At 41.3% G+C, this 16774-nt stretch overlaps 1 protein-coding gene across 1 annotated transcript in view; it reads right to left on the reverse strand.

The window, feature by feature from the left end:
• Positions 1–1051: 1051 nt before the first annotated feature.
• cachd1 (cache domain containing 1) overlaps positions 1052–16774 on the reverse strand; it is a 100826-nt gene continuing 85103 nt past the window's right edge. The window contains exons 18-27 of the mRNA XM_069680424.1: positions 16402–16501; positions 16182–16298; positions 14693–14853; positions 14271–14357; positions 12902–13018; positions 12515–12666; positions 11819–11980; positions 10986–11063; positions 10561–10662; positions 1052–4037 (exon numbers count right to left, since the gene is read on the reverse strand). Of these exons, the coding sequence (XP_069536525.1) occupies positions 3787–4037; positions 10561–10662; positions 10986–11063; positions 11819–11980; positions 12515–12666; positions 12902–13018; positions 14271–14357; positions 14693–14853; positions 16182–16298; positions 16402–16501 (1327 nt within the window). The 3' untranslated portion in view covers positions 1052–3786. The remainder of the gene's footprint in view (positions 4038–10560; positions 10663–10985; positions 11064–11818; positions 11981–12514; positions 12667–12901; positions 13019–14270; positions 14358–14692; positions 14854–16181; positions 16299–16401; positions 16502–16774) is intronic.

A 16774-nucleotide genomic window follows, 5' to 3' on the forward strand; every position in this document is an offset into this window, starting at 1 on the left:
TTCTAGAAAAATCTCCTCCTGGTGTATTTTGATAGTCAAAAATATCACTCAGTGTGAGTCATTTCCATGGAAATCCAGTTGGTGAGCTTTAAATCGTTTCATCTTCCGGTCTCGTTTGCTTTTGGAGCTCATGTAGAGGCATTAGTAATCATTTCAGTCTGTTAAATAACCAGCTAAAACTCTTTATAATACAAAGCCCAGTGGAACAGCTATTCTATTTTAGGCTATTTAATACATGTAGGCCTATAACAAGCATGTTTGTGGTTTGTGAGGAGGAAGATTGTCCAAGGTATTTAGGGAGGTTTGGGTGGGGGGTGGAGATTCACAGACTTCCTTTAAAAAAGGATCAATGACTGGAACTATTTACTCTGTTTTTGCTAATTGTTTAACTTGTTACAAAGTTGCTAGCAAGCTCTTAACTCACCAAACACATGCCCACCTACAAACATCAGCAGTTTTTCTCTAAAAAGATATAATACACACAATGTATGCTAACTAACACAGAAACTAATAGCAGACATAACGAGTTAAGACAGCTAGCTTGCGCTCTTGTAAACTAACCCAAACCAAACATCTAGCTAACGCTAAATCTAAAGCAAGAAATGAAAGATAGCCTGGATGTTTTTCTCATGAGTGAAAGAAAAGGAAAGTATTGGATTTACCAAGTACCCAGAAAAAAGAAAACAATGTTTAGCTAACTTTGTGTTACCTAAAGTTAGCTAGTTTTTCAAGTTGTTTTGGAGCTCTTGTGCCCAAAGATTTACCAAGTAGGTGAATTTAAATACATAGCTGTGGAATACATCATGTAAAGCTACAATCTGCCAGTTTGTTTTGGGCTTATCACAGGAAAATCACATGTGTTACTGCGTGTTTTTAGCTTCTTACAAAAGTGGCTAATGGTAAACACCCGCTGATATCACTGATGTGACCTGAAGTGCAGCATACTTAGTCATTTGAACCCCATAAATCCAGTGTAGCAGCAGTTTGCTGAGCCACAGTGTAGATAGAAAATCACTCAAATGAAAATAAGGCAGTTTAAGTGTAAAATGGACTTTATCACATTCACATTGCAATAAATCTCAATTTGATAACTTTATATGATACATGAGGGGGGTGATGTACACATGTTCCTTCAGTTCATTCATTAATGCGATTCAGAGTGTTCTGTATACACACACATATACTTGTTTAGAACAGCTGGTAAATACTGTTTAAAAGTTCTCCGGAAAAAAATGCTTTCACGACAAACTCAACTTGGAGAACAAAATGAGCCCCAACACACACACACACACACACACACACACATGGAAATACACTCGCAGGACTGCTTCTGATGTAAAGATTGCCCTGAAATGCTTCAAGACTGCTTCAATTTAGATCAGAATTATGTACCATATGAAATGTCAAAAAGTGGACAACTTTAAATTTTGATTATTTTTTGTGTTAATAATGACTGCAGGTAAATGTATCAGGTTTATATGTTTAATGTTCTGGCATAACCGTGATGATAAACTTTCTGTAAGTACAGTCTATTTAAATGACACAACCTTTGACAGTCCCACTTTTGCAGCTAAGGGTTTAATGAGCTCGCATTGGTTGTGCAAATTTAAATATTCTAAATGAGTGACAACTGTAAATGAACGTGGTTAGCAGTCTAAAGTAGCATCAGAACAGTAGCACGGCTCACAGCAGCTCACTGTAAACCCTGAATCTATGAAAGGCTGTTGTTTTGGTCATTTCTCAGTGAAAATATGAAGTACCGTTTTTAAATCTAAATGAATTCATGGAGAGATAATCATCCTTTAACATTCTGAGGACACGTGATAAAACTTTATAAAAACTAGAAGTCTCTCAAACATAAAAGTGTGTATTATTTTTTTTTCCAAGTACTGACTTCCATCCAATATGGACCTAAAGAAAAATAAATCTAAAAGAACATCCAAGGCATCAAAAATATAGCGAGACGCCATGAACAGACAATTCAAAATATCAAACCCGAATATCTGAGCATCACTTGAGGCATACATCATGTCTTAAAACTTAAAAAAATATGGAGTGTGTACAGGACATTAATAGCTATTTGTGATTCTGTATTTACACTTCATAATGAATCTCTGAAAAACAATATACATTTTATAGCACCCCGAAAACAATCGGATGCCACGCTGACGAGATTTGACCGGTCGAACGATCAAACCCACGAAGAACAGATCGGGTCGTGTGACTCTTCATCAGAATAAAAATAAGTGGATTTCTCAATCATAATTATTTCACCTATAATTCTCTAATACTATATTGAAAAAAAATACAATAATGCATTCAATGAAAATGTTTCAGGTGGATAATCATTCACTCCTCACACACACTCTCTTTCATAAAACACACACACACGCATTCATACACACATTACAGTTAAACGAGAGTCGTGTACAAAAGACATTTTGAGTGGTTAACCACAGAGGAGCCGACAGATGGGTGTCACCTCTGTACAACAACAGCAGCATCTCTCAGTTTTTACTCTCCATCTCTGGCATCGCTGGAAATTAAAATCCAGCACACAACCCTAACATACATATCAGCCAGGTCTCAGAGGCCAAACAATGTGGTTAAACAGCATTTGGAACTATATTCAGGCAAAGGCTTGTTTTTATACAGATATCCACCTAAAAAAAAAGTATTTTATTTTGAAAGGAGCAGATCTGATTTTTGAAAGATGAAAGGAAAATTGAAAGAGCTAAATGAATAAGCACCAGAGTCCCTCAGTGTGATGAAGAAACAAACCAAAAAAGAAACAACATCCAATTTTTGCCTCTTGAAAATTCAAAATAAACACAACCAGTCACGGAGTTTTAGGGAAGCAAAATGTAAAAATAATGAGCCCTAAATATGACAGGAAGTGGTTCACTCATCCCGGCTACTATCTTGTTTGTGTTAGCTGCAGCTGCTTGCTCGTCTGTCCTGAAAAATCTACCTCTTTAATAAATAGTAGAAAAATAATCTTTTCCTCTTTAAAGTGTTTCTTCCTATATTTATGTGAATCATTGGAGATTTTTTGATGTACACAGACACTCGTGAACCATGTCGTGTAAGGCCAGTGTCTCTGCTCAGCTGCAATAGAACCCACGAGAGAATCCCATATTAGATCCCGGTCTGTGTGAAAATGGTTTGTTACTCTTCATCTGGGACATTTCCACAAACAGGTGAGTGCTCTGTTCCCCTTCTGTCGCCACAAGTGTGCCCAGAGGGGGAGGCATTCAGATTTCTGCGTTATTTTGATCGTCTGGTCCTAGAAGGTGTTTGCTCTTGCCTTCCACGTGGAAAAGAAAACCAGCGTCCTCCCCTCAAGGCTTCCAGTTATGTCCTTTCGTCAAATGAATGGGCTCAAACAGCATTCTTGTTTGCTCCCAATGTTTGTTGTGTGTGCTGACAGAATCCTGAATGCCAAATTCCTTCAGAAAAAATACTAAAAATCCTGCATGGTTATGTTTACTGGCCGAGGTCTGGTCTTTTTCACCGCGTTTAAAAGGTGTGTACACATACCAGAATTTGAACTGGGTTGGAAAAAAGGGTTGAGATGGAGATGTTGGCACAATGAGACCATGAAGCTAATACCCATATGAAGCTAACCATCCATTCATGACAGAGGTCCCAGCGGCCCTGTGGGTTTGAGTCCAGCTGTTGCATCTCTCTCCCTCCGTCTGTCCGTCCTGACAGCACCTTATGTGCACAAGCGTCTTTTAAAAATAGTCTTTAATAGAAAAAGTTCCAAGAACGCGGCGCTGAAGATCAGCACTCTGCGTCCACACTGTGCACGGTGACCGCAGCCTGCAGGTGGTGCGTGTGCGTGTGCAGCGGGTGGTGGTGTGTATGCGTGTGCCGGTAAGGGTGGAACTTGTGGCTGAGCAGCGCAGCCGTCTGAGGAGGCGTGTCCAGGTCGAGGTCGTCGTCGTGATTGCCGACGTCGACACCGGCCGAGAGCGGGTCGTTGTTTCCGGGTGGATTCTCGCTGTCCTCCTGCGGACTCATGGTGCTGTAGCCTGGGGACAAGAGACAAGCGAAGGTTAGTATTACTGGTCTTGTTTTCAGTGTTACAGCTCTCTTTCACAATAAAAGCTTTGTTTTTTTCAGTTTGCAAAGCCCTCTACTGAGTTTCAGAAACTTTCCATGTTAGCAATTTTGAGCTGCAAAGACACCGGAAGACAAAAGGGTCATAGTGGGTCAATTTTAAAGCCTGTAAATTGAGTCAGAAATGCTTGAGAAATAGTTTCGTTTAATTTTTACCCAGTCTCCGACTTCCTTCTGGGGCTGCTAGTAATGGCTATTTTAGTGAGTTATAGAACTGTTAAGTATTTTTTTAATAGTTTATCATTAAATAAATAAAGTCTATGATGTCAGCTATCATAAAAGATTACAATCACAATAACAATAGCACACTGAAGAGCATATCTTCCTATCTTCTTATTTAGGAGGCTGGAACCTGGGAACATTTTGCACTTCTGGTTGATAAGTGGCCTCAAAAATTAACTGATAATTTAAGTTATTATCAATTTTTTTTTTCAGGGGCCAAAAGCCTGAAAAAGACCCAAAAAAGAAACCATGTCTTAAAGTGGTAATCGCGAAGATCTCAGTTATGTTCTCTTTGGCGGCACCTGTGGCGATAAACGGTAATTGCGTACGCCTCCCAGATGTCCAGACAGTGCTTCATGTGTGACGTCCACGTTTGGCTCCGGTTCTAACTGAACTATCTGAGCGTCAAATTTGTTTCTTTTTCTTTGGATTTTCACTTATTTTTGAAGTTGTATCTTCCTCCTAGCTCCGCCTACCATCTCTGGCAGACGCGTCACTAACTGGGCGCCGCTTGTCATTTTTTCTGCAAAAGTCGCACCAGACACCCAGTCCGTAATACTGCAAATGTAAAGGCTTTATCAGAGGGCCATAGGCTCAGTCACCATTGTGTTACCTCATTCAGCGATAGATAGTGACTTATCAGACATTTATTTACATGAAAATCATCAAGCTTATTACTTTAGCTACCTCATGAAATTTCTTACCCTTAACTTTAACCTTAAAATATCAACAGGAAACAAATAAAGATCCTTTAATTGAAGATTTCACCTCAACTTTGTCACTCAAACACATTTTTAATAGTAAGAATATCAAAGTGCAACACAATAAACCCATTTTATACTGTATGGTGTCTTATCCTGGCTCTGAGTCAGGTGTTAAAACAGAAGTTAACATTGGCTGTACCAGTTTATCTTAGCCGGAGAGAACTGAAAAGAAATGCGAAGACACCATAAAAGAAACTCCTCAGCAGATGACGCCCTCAAGTCAAAGACATTCAACACAGAAACCTTTATGTGAATACATGCTAACACACAGTGTTTCTCTAAGCAGAACAAGCTCTCTGATGGCACTTTGACAACTAAATATCCCCACGGGGCAATTTGGCGCCTTGTTTTCAGCTTTCTCATACAATTTGGGGAAAAAAAGAAGCATCCATATTTATGACCTCTTTCCTGCTCATCTTGCACATACGTTTAGCCTGAGGAGACGGGAACATAAGCCAGTTAGGAAACATTGGTAAGTGGATCAGTGGGAGGGCAGTACCGCTGCCTTACAGAGAGGGGATTACTGGGTCACAGAATAAGTAAATAACAGATTGAACATGAGGAGACAAACATTTTAGAACATTTTACTGATGAGGAAATATTAACAGGGCCGAATCTACCTCCAAACGTGATTAATAATCACGTACTCGGCTTGTTCGAAGCTTCCAGCAGCTATTTTTCATTTAAAAAAGCGGCAAATTTTTTCACTTGAATTAAAACCCTTCGCATATTTAGTGGGTTTCATCTCCTCCAGGGCCATGTAATCCATCTGAAACATGTGGTCTGACTCTAAAATAATATTTGGGAGCTGATCTTGAAATAAACCCATTTTTCTTAATTCCTTCGGAGACGTTTTTCAGGCTGTGAAGTGACACCAGCAACATGCTGCATGATGGGAACTCAATCTGATATTACAGACAAACAAATAACTCCTGTGGGCCTGACTGCCTCAGTGATGTTATTTATAGGAAAACCACATCTTTTCTGCATCAGGAAACATAAAACCCCCACAGATACTAAATAAGGGTTTAATGATCGTGTGTGTGTCATTTGGGAGTCATATGTCAGTGGCATGTAGGGAGAAGGTGGCAGGATGCTACACACTCATAGGCCTGAAATACACACAATGCACAGCAGGACTCCATGGAAATTAACGCAGAGAGATGTCAGAGTGAGGGGGCTGCACATTGACATGCGCCCCAAGAAGTTGGGGGATTCAGTGCCTTGCTCAAGGGCACCTCGACAGTGCCAAGGAAATTACATGGCACCTCTCCATGTATCAGCCCCAATTTCCATGCTGGGTCCGTATCAGGACTTGAACCGACCATCCTCTGGTTCTCAAGTGCCTGCAAACTGACCTACCGTCAACCCAACTCTGTGAATGCTTGTGTTGATTTGTGTCAAATGTATCTCCCTACAACCTTTTCTATTCTGCAAACATCCAACATCATAGCCATCATGTAAAAATATCTTGAACTATGGCTAAATCCGAATGTCCACTGTCTGGACTTGAGGACTACACAGATATCACGTCAGAGAGAAGTAAAGAGGAAGGGAGGGATTAAAGGAAAGGAAGGGATGTAGACTTGAAAGCAGTTCCAGACATGGACGGTGTCAACCTCGGCACAGTTTATCCCTGAAGCGAGAGCAAATATTTAATGCATCCATGTCCGTGTTATGGGCTTTTTTCACAGCGGACATTTGGACTTCTAACAGGAGGAAAAGCAGAGGTGTGAATAATAACGTTAACAATGGTTCTGTTCTATTCAGGAGTCTGAGAAAGCCGTGACAGGCAGCCAGCGCACACACAACCAGGACCATGAAATTGAAGCAGCTAAATGGAATACAGCCATCACTAATGCTACTATAAACACCTGTGCTTTTCCTACAGTGATCCGCTATAAAAAGGCCTAATGCACCTGGACACACTCCACATGTCTCATGAGTAAAAAGACAATTAAAGAGTCATAAAGTATAAACTAATGGCATGTTGCCTACTCTATTTAAAGTTATTGTTCCACAGTTCCACAATGGTACCGCTCTCATTTCTGTGCATTAAGGATGCTAACCCCAGCAGCTAGCGAGGTTAGCTCAAGACTGGAAACTCGCTCTGCACAGGGTAAAGATAATTAATTTACACAATATAATTGTTAAACATGAAGTCGTACGTCAAAAATGACAATATGTGGTTAACATGATTTTAAGCGCTGGACATTATTAGCAACCTCTGCACAGTTTATCCCTCTTTCCTTGAAGCTAAAGCAAATACTTAATGCCTCCATGTCCATGTTATTGCACCTTGACACTCTACATGTTTCATGAGTTAAATGACAATTAAAGAGTAATAAAATATGTGATAAACTAATGACATGTTACTTCTACATACATCTTACTATATCTAAAGTTATTGTTCCACAGTTCCACAATAGTACCACTCTCTAGCAGCTAGTTAGCCTAGCTCAAGACTGCAAACACGCTCTGTACAGGGTAAAGATAATCACTTTACACATTATAACTAAACTAAAAATATAAAAAGTGTGTAAAAATGTCACTTTGTGGATTTTAAGTGCCAGAACTTATTAGTATGTCTTTATGAAAGAGCTAGCTAAACTAGCCAAGCTAACCTAGCCAACTGATGGCTGTAGCTTCAGATTTAGGACACAGGCACATGTTTGGTGTTAATATTTACGTCTAACTCTCACCAAGAAAGTGAAACGTCCTAAAATGTCCAACTTTGTTTTACATCTATAAAGGCAGCATGTACAACTTTCATTATAAACAGGCTAGCTCATGCCTACGTCAAGCCTTTGCCTGTAAGCTAATATAACAGCTCAACCAGCACTTCCAGACAGCAATCTGTACATGTGCGTCACTCACTTAATAGATGTAATGCTCTGATCCTTCACTCATCTGCGTGCAGAGTGTGTGTGTGTGTGTGTGTGTGTGTGTGATTTATCATACCCTTCAGCGGTATGAGTGAGTGGATGGTGGGAGGAGGCCACCTTTGACCGAACAGAGAGGAGAACTTTGAAGCGCCAACTTGGTAATGAATTTATTTGAATCCCTGACGGACTAACACCCACTCCCTCTGTTATTTCTCACTCATCTTCCTCTTTGTCCCTGTCCTCTCGCCCTTACATTTCACTCTGATTTCCCCGCTTTCATCATTTTTGCATCTCTAGGTCTCTCCACTTGTCCTCCCGTTTTCTGCTTTTTTTCTTACCCATCCCGAGTTACAAAACGTGGTACGTCTTTTATGTCCATTTACAAGGACTGCTCTTTTAATTAGCCCGTTTGAATCACTTTTTTGCTCTCTCTTTAATTAATTTACAACCTTTGAAAGAGGATGCAGATGTCCTTCATGTATGCCGTTTCACACTGAAAACATTAATTTATCTGATACAAAACAGTTAAAAATTATCTGATATATAGGATGATGTTAAATTAATCTGAATTGTAAAAATATGTTATCCAGAATATGCAAAGGACGTAACAATTGAGTCACAAGAGTTTGTCCTCTTTCCCTGCATCTCTATCTCCTTCCTGGTTTTACAACATTACAGTAAAAAACATGCAGCTGACAATCTTTCACTCATCTTTTTTTTTTTTCTTTTACACTTTAGCCCACTCTCTCCTCTTCATCCTCGCTCGCTCTGTCATCATCAGTTATGCAACAAGTATTGGAGACACTCATTGCCAGGAAGTGGAGTGATGCCATATGTAGGTGGTAAGAGCCTGTGTGGGTTGAAAACTGTCCGTCCACGCTTATCGAGTGTCAGACTTACAAGTTGTACAAACGGTTACAGTGAACATGAGCAACTCTCCCGGAGCCGGAGACGAGAGAAAACACGGTTCTGAGCTGTGATATAATGAAAAGAACGAGCCAGGAGCTGAACCGCGGCCAAAGAACTGAGGGATAACTGTGGATTTCACACTCCGCTTCAGAAAGGATCACGTCTAAGCCTTACATTTGAATTTTGATAGTGTAGCTAAAGTTGACCTTGAAGAGGTTTTAAGTTAAGTTTTAATTTATGACAAAGGAAACTTTTTTTGATGTTATGTCACTTCTTCAGGTGTGAGGCAAAAGGTTAAGCGAGACTTCTCACAACAACTTCAAGCTTTTCCTGAGGGATCCCGAGGGGTCCCCTAGCCATTTGTACGATGGCCAATAAGGGCAATCGGCCCAAACAGTTTCCATGAGAAGAAACAGGCTGCAAATTCAGAAACGATGCTAATTCAAAAACACAAACAAAGAGAAATGCAACGACGAAAAACATGCTGCAAATGGAAAAATGTGCTGCAAGAGACCGAAACAAATGCATTAACATCATTTGTCGGGCTGCAAATTCTGAATGTGCAGCCTGTTTCTTCTAAAGCGCCTTTCTCACTGGTCAAAAAACCCACTAACTCCCACTAACACCCGGCTTTTTTGCTTAGTGGGAAAGGCTACAATCTGCATTCAGACCCGGGTCAACTGACTCTGCAGTAAACCCAGGTAATTATGGCCTCGGCTCCGATCGGCATTGATGGGAACACAACACCCGGGTCGACAGGCTAATCTCCGCCCCCTTTCCTGCATTTATTAGCAGGTCTTCCCGTGTCCTAAAAACATGCGTCAACGCGCTAATTTGGTGGGAAAGGGGTGTAATGGAAACTGTTTGGGCTGTTGCAGTGCGACTGCCCTTGTCGGCCTCTGTACATCTGGGATATATAACCTCTAGGTCAACCCTGATGTCTCCTCCCCGGCATCTGATTAGATCCTTATTACGACCTTAACTTGCTCTTATTATTATAAAAGAAGCTGCATCTCTGCTCCAAGATGTCCGTGAATCTGTGAGCTCTTCTTCATCCTGTCCATAACAATGAGTCCAACAACCTGCACCTCTCCCCCTGGGCTGTTATGTCATTTGCTTATGATTATGCAGGCAAACTTCCAGCAGAAATTGTGTGTTTAAAAACATTTTAGAGAGTGCGGATGTGCCAGTTTTATAACTGATGGATGATTCATTTTACAGGAAGCAGATTATTTTAGACTGAACTATCTGTTGTGTAAGAACAACATGACGTGGAGGCAAATGTTGGGTCAGTAGCAAGAATAAATTCCACTGAGAGCTGATCATGATGACGCTCTGGAGGGTGGAGAGTATCAGACTTTATCAACAACTACTAGTCATAAGAAGATTTTCTGCGATAGATGAAATTGCATTTTAAAGCACATTGTGTCGGGTTACAAAGGTTGAACCATGCATACGCGACTGAATGCCACAAATACTTGACGCAGCATGACGACATCGGATGCAGCCCACTCAGTTCCTCTTTCCACCGAGGCTGATGTACTGTATGACACAACTCGTGGCGTTGAGTGCCTTCACATCTGTGCTATTTTTGGTTAACTTCATCATCACTGTTGATGTATGTATACGTGTGAGAGAGAAGTCCTTTGTCTTACCATGGTCACTCTCTGTCCCTGATCGTCCCCAGTACCTCCGCCTGCGTTCAGGAGTGTGAGTGTGCCGCTCGATCACCGCAGCGATGAATCGAGTGTTGCTGACTGACAGGGACAAGAAAACACAGGTCGTATTAGGTATTTCATTTTTGTGTGGGTGGCTATTTTGCCTTAATTGAAAGGACAGCTGAAGAGACAGGAAATATGAGGAGAAGAGAGCGGGGAATGGCATTCAACAAGGGGCCGAAGGCGGGAGTCAAACCTGCAGCCGCTGCTTCAGGACTGTAGCCTCTGTATATCGTGCGCCTGCTCTAGCGACTGAGCCAAACCAGCGCCCAACTTAACTACTTTAACTCTAAATGTATATATTCAGTGGCAGCTATTAAAGATAATGTTGCTTTAGCAATAAGATACCAAACAATACTCACTGATTCCTCTGTCCTCGTGGCTGTCTTCGTCCCTGTCGTCTCTTTCGTTGTCCAGGTTGGACATTCTCACTGACATTTCTGGAGCAGCATGAAGGCAAAAGGGAAGGACAAAAGAAAATGCCAAATGAGATACATGCTACTATTAAATTAGCTCTTTAGCCCACATAATAACCTGTGTACATGGGGATTAGCCAAAAGGAAGGCTTGTATTAGAGTAGAAACTTTTACCTTGCCTCTGACCATGTGTGCATGAATATGCCCAACACACACACAAAGCTGAGCACAGCAACTATACGAGCCAATCCCTCAGCCTAATGCCTTGGTGCTAATGCAGCCACACTTTCCACCATCTATTCCAACTTGTTTACCAGACTATCAAACTAGAAGTGACTTGGACTCAAAAGTTTTAATGAGGCTGTAATCTCGCCCGATGTTTTTGTCAATAACGCCGAGTAATTACACAAATCTCGCTGCAGCAGCTGCTGTTGCTGCTGCGTGATGCTAATGTCAGCTGTTTAGCTCCAGCGGCACTTGTCGCGCGCATGCTCGCTTGTTAATCATGCTGCTTTTAAACTTTGTTTCTGCCTTTGATATTTAAAGAAATGCCAGAATGTGAAGGAGTAAATGTGAAGGTTAATAAGAGCAGCTGCTGCACCAGGCTGCTTCTACATTGTTGCTCTCTGCCCTTGTTGCACTACAGGGCAACCAGTTTCAATATGAGGTAAATGTAGAAAATGTTTCCTCCTCAATTCACCTGACCTCGAGGTTGCATGGTTTAACTTGAACTTTATAAATGTGTGCATTTGTGAGACATATCCATCTATCAGTCCTACCCTGTGCTGCCAGCGGCGACATGTGCTGGTGCGAGCGCCTGTGGATCTGATGTCTGTACGCATACACAGCCAGCACCAACACCATGATGCATCCCATGATGCCCCCGGCGACCGGACCCACAGGTGCGCTTTTGATCATGTTCAGAGATGCCACCTCTTCATCTGTGGGCGAAAGAGAGAGAGAGAAGGGAAGGGGAGAGGAGATGACAGGCAGACGGTTGTTTAAGAAGAGTACAAAGGATTTCAGATGGCTCAAGAAGTGACAACAAGCCAATTTGAAACAGCTCGGGCTCAGATCCTAAATCACGCTGTGAAACAAAGATATTTTCTCCTTTGCTCTCATCCGAACGAAATGCCAAAGAAAATTATTCAGCTGCAGGCAGACGGACAATTTTCCTTTTGAGAGAACTGATAACAGAACAAAAGAACGGTTCTCCACGATCTACAGAAGTTAAAATCTTTGCTTTGCCAAAGACCCTGGAAACAATTTGACCTTTTCTTCCGTCTGCCTTCAAATCTGCAGTCTGACAAGTTAAACTTCATTTAGGAGAATAAATGCCTCATAACTCTGGAACAAGACTCCGCAAAGACCAAACTACTTTGTACGTTAACTACAATGAAATATTAATATTGCAATATGTATAAAAAAGAAGGCTGCAGCTGATCTATTTTGATTTGTATCCGCTTTTCACTCACCAAGGAGTCCGAGGCCATCCGCATAGGGACTCTTGGCCCCGACGATACCCCCGAAACACTCCTTCTGCAGGGCACAGTATGGCTTGTCCAGATGAGTCTTTCCATCACTGTCCACCATGCACCACTCACAGTCCAACACGCCGAAACAGTCACTGAAACAGGGCGAGGAAGAGACGCCAAAATAAGCAAACACTTAAAGATAGTGACATTAGAAAGGGACACTCTTCACACTTCCTACTGATTACCACTAGGTGGCACTGTGCTGTGGATGTGTACCAGTTACATCCTCTTACTGAAGATGTGTTCAGTGGTGTTTGGCTCCTTCATAAGCTTCTTCATGATACCTGTTATTGTGCAGTGTACAGATGTGCAGTAGAGCATGCGTACCTGCTGGTGTATCTCTGGCTACAGCGAGTGTTGATACACTGGGGCAGGGTGTCATGCAGACTGGGATCGATCACATTCAGACTGACTGGCTCCTGGTGCACCTCACAACTAGGGTTCCTGCAACACAATCAAACCCAAACAGTGAGCATCAATCCAAAGCGTCAAATAAGACACGGCTGCACTTATAGATACAGTAAATTAGACATAAAGGAAATCAAAGCATGAGCCCTCCGAGCGAAGTCTTCAGCGTGTCAATTTATGCAAAGCGGCTCTAAAAGGACAATTGACACTGATTGACAGAAAACAAGGAAAAAACTCTGACAGTAGAAAATGATAATTGCACGTCTTTCTGCAATGAAGAAAGAATTGGCATCGGGCTGTCAAAGGCTGGTGATGGTTGGTGAAAGGAGATGAGTCAAACAAGAGAGAGAGAGAGAGAGATGCAGGACTAAGGCTGGAAGGACAAAAGAGAGAGACAGAGAGAGAGAGAGAGAGAGAGGGTGAGAAGAGGAGGGAGGAAACACCCACAAACATTTACACAGCTCGCGGGATGTTTGCAGGAGCACACAGATGTCAAGTGTTGAAATTATAATAACAGGAAGCTTCCAAATATGGGCATTTGACACAACTATCTTCCACAATAACTAAACTAATCAATGTGGCTCATGTTTCATATGACACTGAATTATAAGGGCAATCGACGTATAAGGGCAATAGTAGGGATGAAAAAAAAAAAACAGTGGGCAGGTAGGTTACATTTGGAGGATGGAGGAGGATGTACTTAAAGGGGACATATTTTAGCTATGCGATCAATTTTCTATTATTTTAACGTGTGTTTGAATCACGTTGGTAAAGTTTGTTTCGTTTTAAAAATTGTATACATATTTTAATTCAAGTATTTTTTGGAGCTTCTCCTTCCTCCTGAAACGAACAAGCCGTTTAACCATTCAAACATTAGACCTTAGCCACCATTGGCTATTCGGCCTTATGTGTACGAGCCAGAATCTCCAGGAGGTATTGTAATGGTAAGCTGAAATCTTGACAACGACCTGACTACGAGCTCGTGGCAGCCTGAGGCCTGACGATTGGTCGATTTCAGCGACAGCAAGGTTCTACGTAGAAACCTGCAGCTTTTCTGAACGGCCCATTTCAGAGGCGACTTTTTAAAACATGTCATTCTGGAAAAACACGGAATTATGCAGTTTTCACTTTTTCACTGTGAACAATAAACACCCAAACATGAAACCCGTGAAAATATGAGAATATCCATTCAAAAGATACGGCTCCTTTAAGAAAAGAAATTCATCATTCAATACATCTCTTAAGTTATATGGAATCTGTGAATATAACTGTAATGTCTTGCACTGACCTGTTTTCAGCATTGGTGAGGTTGCCAGTACACTCGTTGACCTCCAGGGGGCACTCACATGGACACTCACATTCATTCTGCTCCATTCTGAAAAACAGACAAGGTGTTCAGTGATAGAAATTCTCATTAGAGTTTACTGTAAGAGCATACCATAAGCGTGTTTACTGTTTCATCAGCTGAGCTTCTTTTTGATTATGATGTGATTGTTAAAACAATTCACACCCAACATCATGACTGTGCTGCAGCGTTAAACAAACCTAAAGAGGCTTGTCTTGTGATCTTGTTAAACAAAGATGCAAAATATATCCTTCAATAATTTACTACAGGATCATCATCTTATGTTAGTAATCCTTAAAAGCCCCTGATAGGTAAAAGAGTGAATCCCTAATGTGTGTGTGTGTGTGTTTGTGAAGGACAGACACCTGTGGCAGTTGAGACAGAGCCGGTCCACGGTGCTGCAGGCGCAGAACGCCAGGGAGTCACACGTCTCGTTGACGATACCAGCGAAGGCGTTGGTGCCGGGGATCCTGGTCAGACGATACTTAGAGCAATGGCTACCGTGGACCAGGTTTGTCAGGTCCCCCTAAAAAACAAGAGAATATCATAACAAATCATCCCACTAGGTATTGAAACAGCTACAAACATTTCTTATAGAAGTCTTATTTTTAAAGATTATTTTTTTGGACATTTTTGGACAGCTGAAGAGAGACAGGAAGTATTGGGGAGAAGGTGGGGGTTGACATGCAGCAAAGGAGCGAGGGCGGGGGTTGAGCTTGCGGTCGCTGCATCGAGGATTGTGGCGTCTGTACATGGGGCGCCTGCTCTACCGACTGAGCTAAACCAGCGCCCATTTAAAGAACTTTATATTAAATGCATAGGATACATTTAAAGTGATTCTGTATGCATGGATGCAAATACATCCGGCAACAGATGTTTTGAATGTTCATTATGATGTTTGTTTTTTGTATCTTCTACACCTGTGGTTCTCAAGTGGTGGGTCGGAAGTGGGTCGCGGAGCTGTTTTCAGTGGGTCGTGGAAGTTGTGGCAAAAAGTCTATGCTGCGCTTGTATTATGAAGGACATGGGTTTGACGGCTTGAACAGTTGAGAGCCACTGTTCTACACAACTTTGTTATTGCACAGCTAACCATCTCGGCCAGGACACTCTTGACTGCACTCCTGGTAAATCACTGGTTAATTGAAAAACATGTTAATACTGGTATTTTGTTTATATTCATTATTTATGTACTTCTATTTTTATTGTCTATCCTGTATTTTTCTTGTTTGTATATTGTTTTGTTTGTTTTTCTACTTTTTCGTGCCAGTCAACCTTACATATTTTATCTTTATTTATTTTTTACTCTTTTGCCTGTTGTTGTTCGGTTCTGTATGTCGTGGATTTGTGTTGTTGAAAACTTTAGTAAAAAAAATAAACAATGATAATAATAATAATTAGTATGAAGTATAAGTCAATAAAATAAAAAGGTTAGGCATCTTTGCCATACCCTAAATTTGTTGATTTAAAAAATAAAACCATAATTTATAAAAAGTGAATTTACATGTTTACATTACACACAATTTGAATGTTTTCCAAATATATTTAATCTCCTGCTTCTTGATATAAAAGTTTGTATGAATGAAAAAGTATGTGAAGGCTAAAATTAGGATAATAACAAACTCAGACTCCATCACTACACACAACACACTGCAGTTAATAGAAAATAAAGTATACTAAAGATGAGACTGCAACACCCGGGACCACCACAAGGTGGCAGTGTTACACTATCATAAATTGGCATGTTGCTAGACAGGAGTGTGTTTATGTGTGTCTGACTGTCTGCTACTGTTTGAATCTGTGTTGCTGTGCTGTCAATCACACATGCAGTCATCTCGTGTTTTTTTTCTGACTCACCATTATGCTGGTGTTGAACTTGTAGAAGCGCTGCACGGTGCGGTCACTGAAGCTGTTACACAGGTTTTTCTTGACAAAGTTGGGATGGTTGAGGATGTCGTTCGCCACCAGCGGCTCCTGAGGACAAAAGAAACGGGTTGACAAAATGAGAAGACGTGGAAAGGAGGAAGAAAGAAGGAAATTCATTGTAATCATCATGTATTAGTTACTGGTCCTTTACCTTGTGTGTTATGTGCTGTTGCTCGGCAGGGGCGTGACCTTTAGGGTCAATGAGAGTGGGGTGAGCGACCAGGTACCCTCTGTCCTCCATTATGAAGCACCTACAATTTACATAAATAAATGTAAAGACTGCAGACACAATGAGCGTTGATGAGAGAGGGGGGGTCAGGATTAATTCAGTCATTCTCCCTCTTTTCCTCAGTGCTTATTTAACTTCAACCTGCATAGAACAGCGTTTTTTTTGCTTCCCTCCATTCCTTAAACATTCTGCCAAACACAGCTCCTCTCTACCCCACACCCCCTTTGGGCTAATCCTGTTTTATATGGCTCCTGAACACCAACAGAGAGAGCATGAAGGAAGCACAGAGTGAGAG

Source organism: Semicossyphus pulcher, unplaced genomic scaffold (assembly GCF_022749685.1).
Source record: "Semicossyphus pulcher isolate SPU_LCO1_2020_fin unplaced genomic scaffold, fSemPul1.0.p SCAF_4, whole genome shotgun sequence".
Taxonomy (NCBI): domain Eukaryota; kingdom Metazoa; phylum Chordata; class Actinopteri; order Labriformes; family Labridae; genus Semicossyphus; species Semicossyphus pulcher.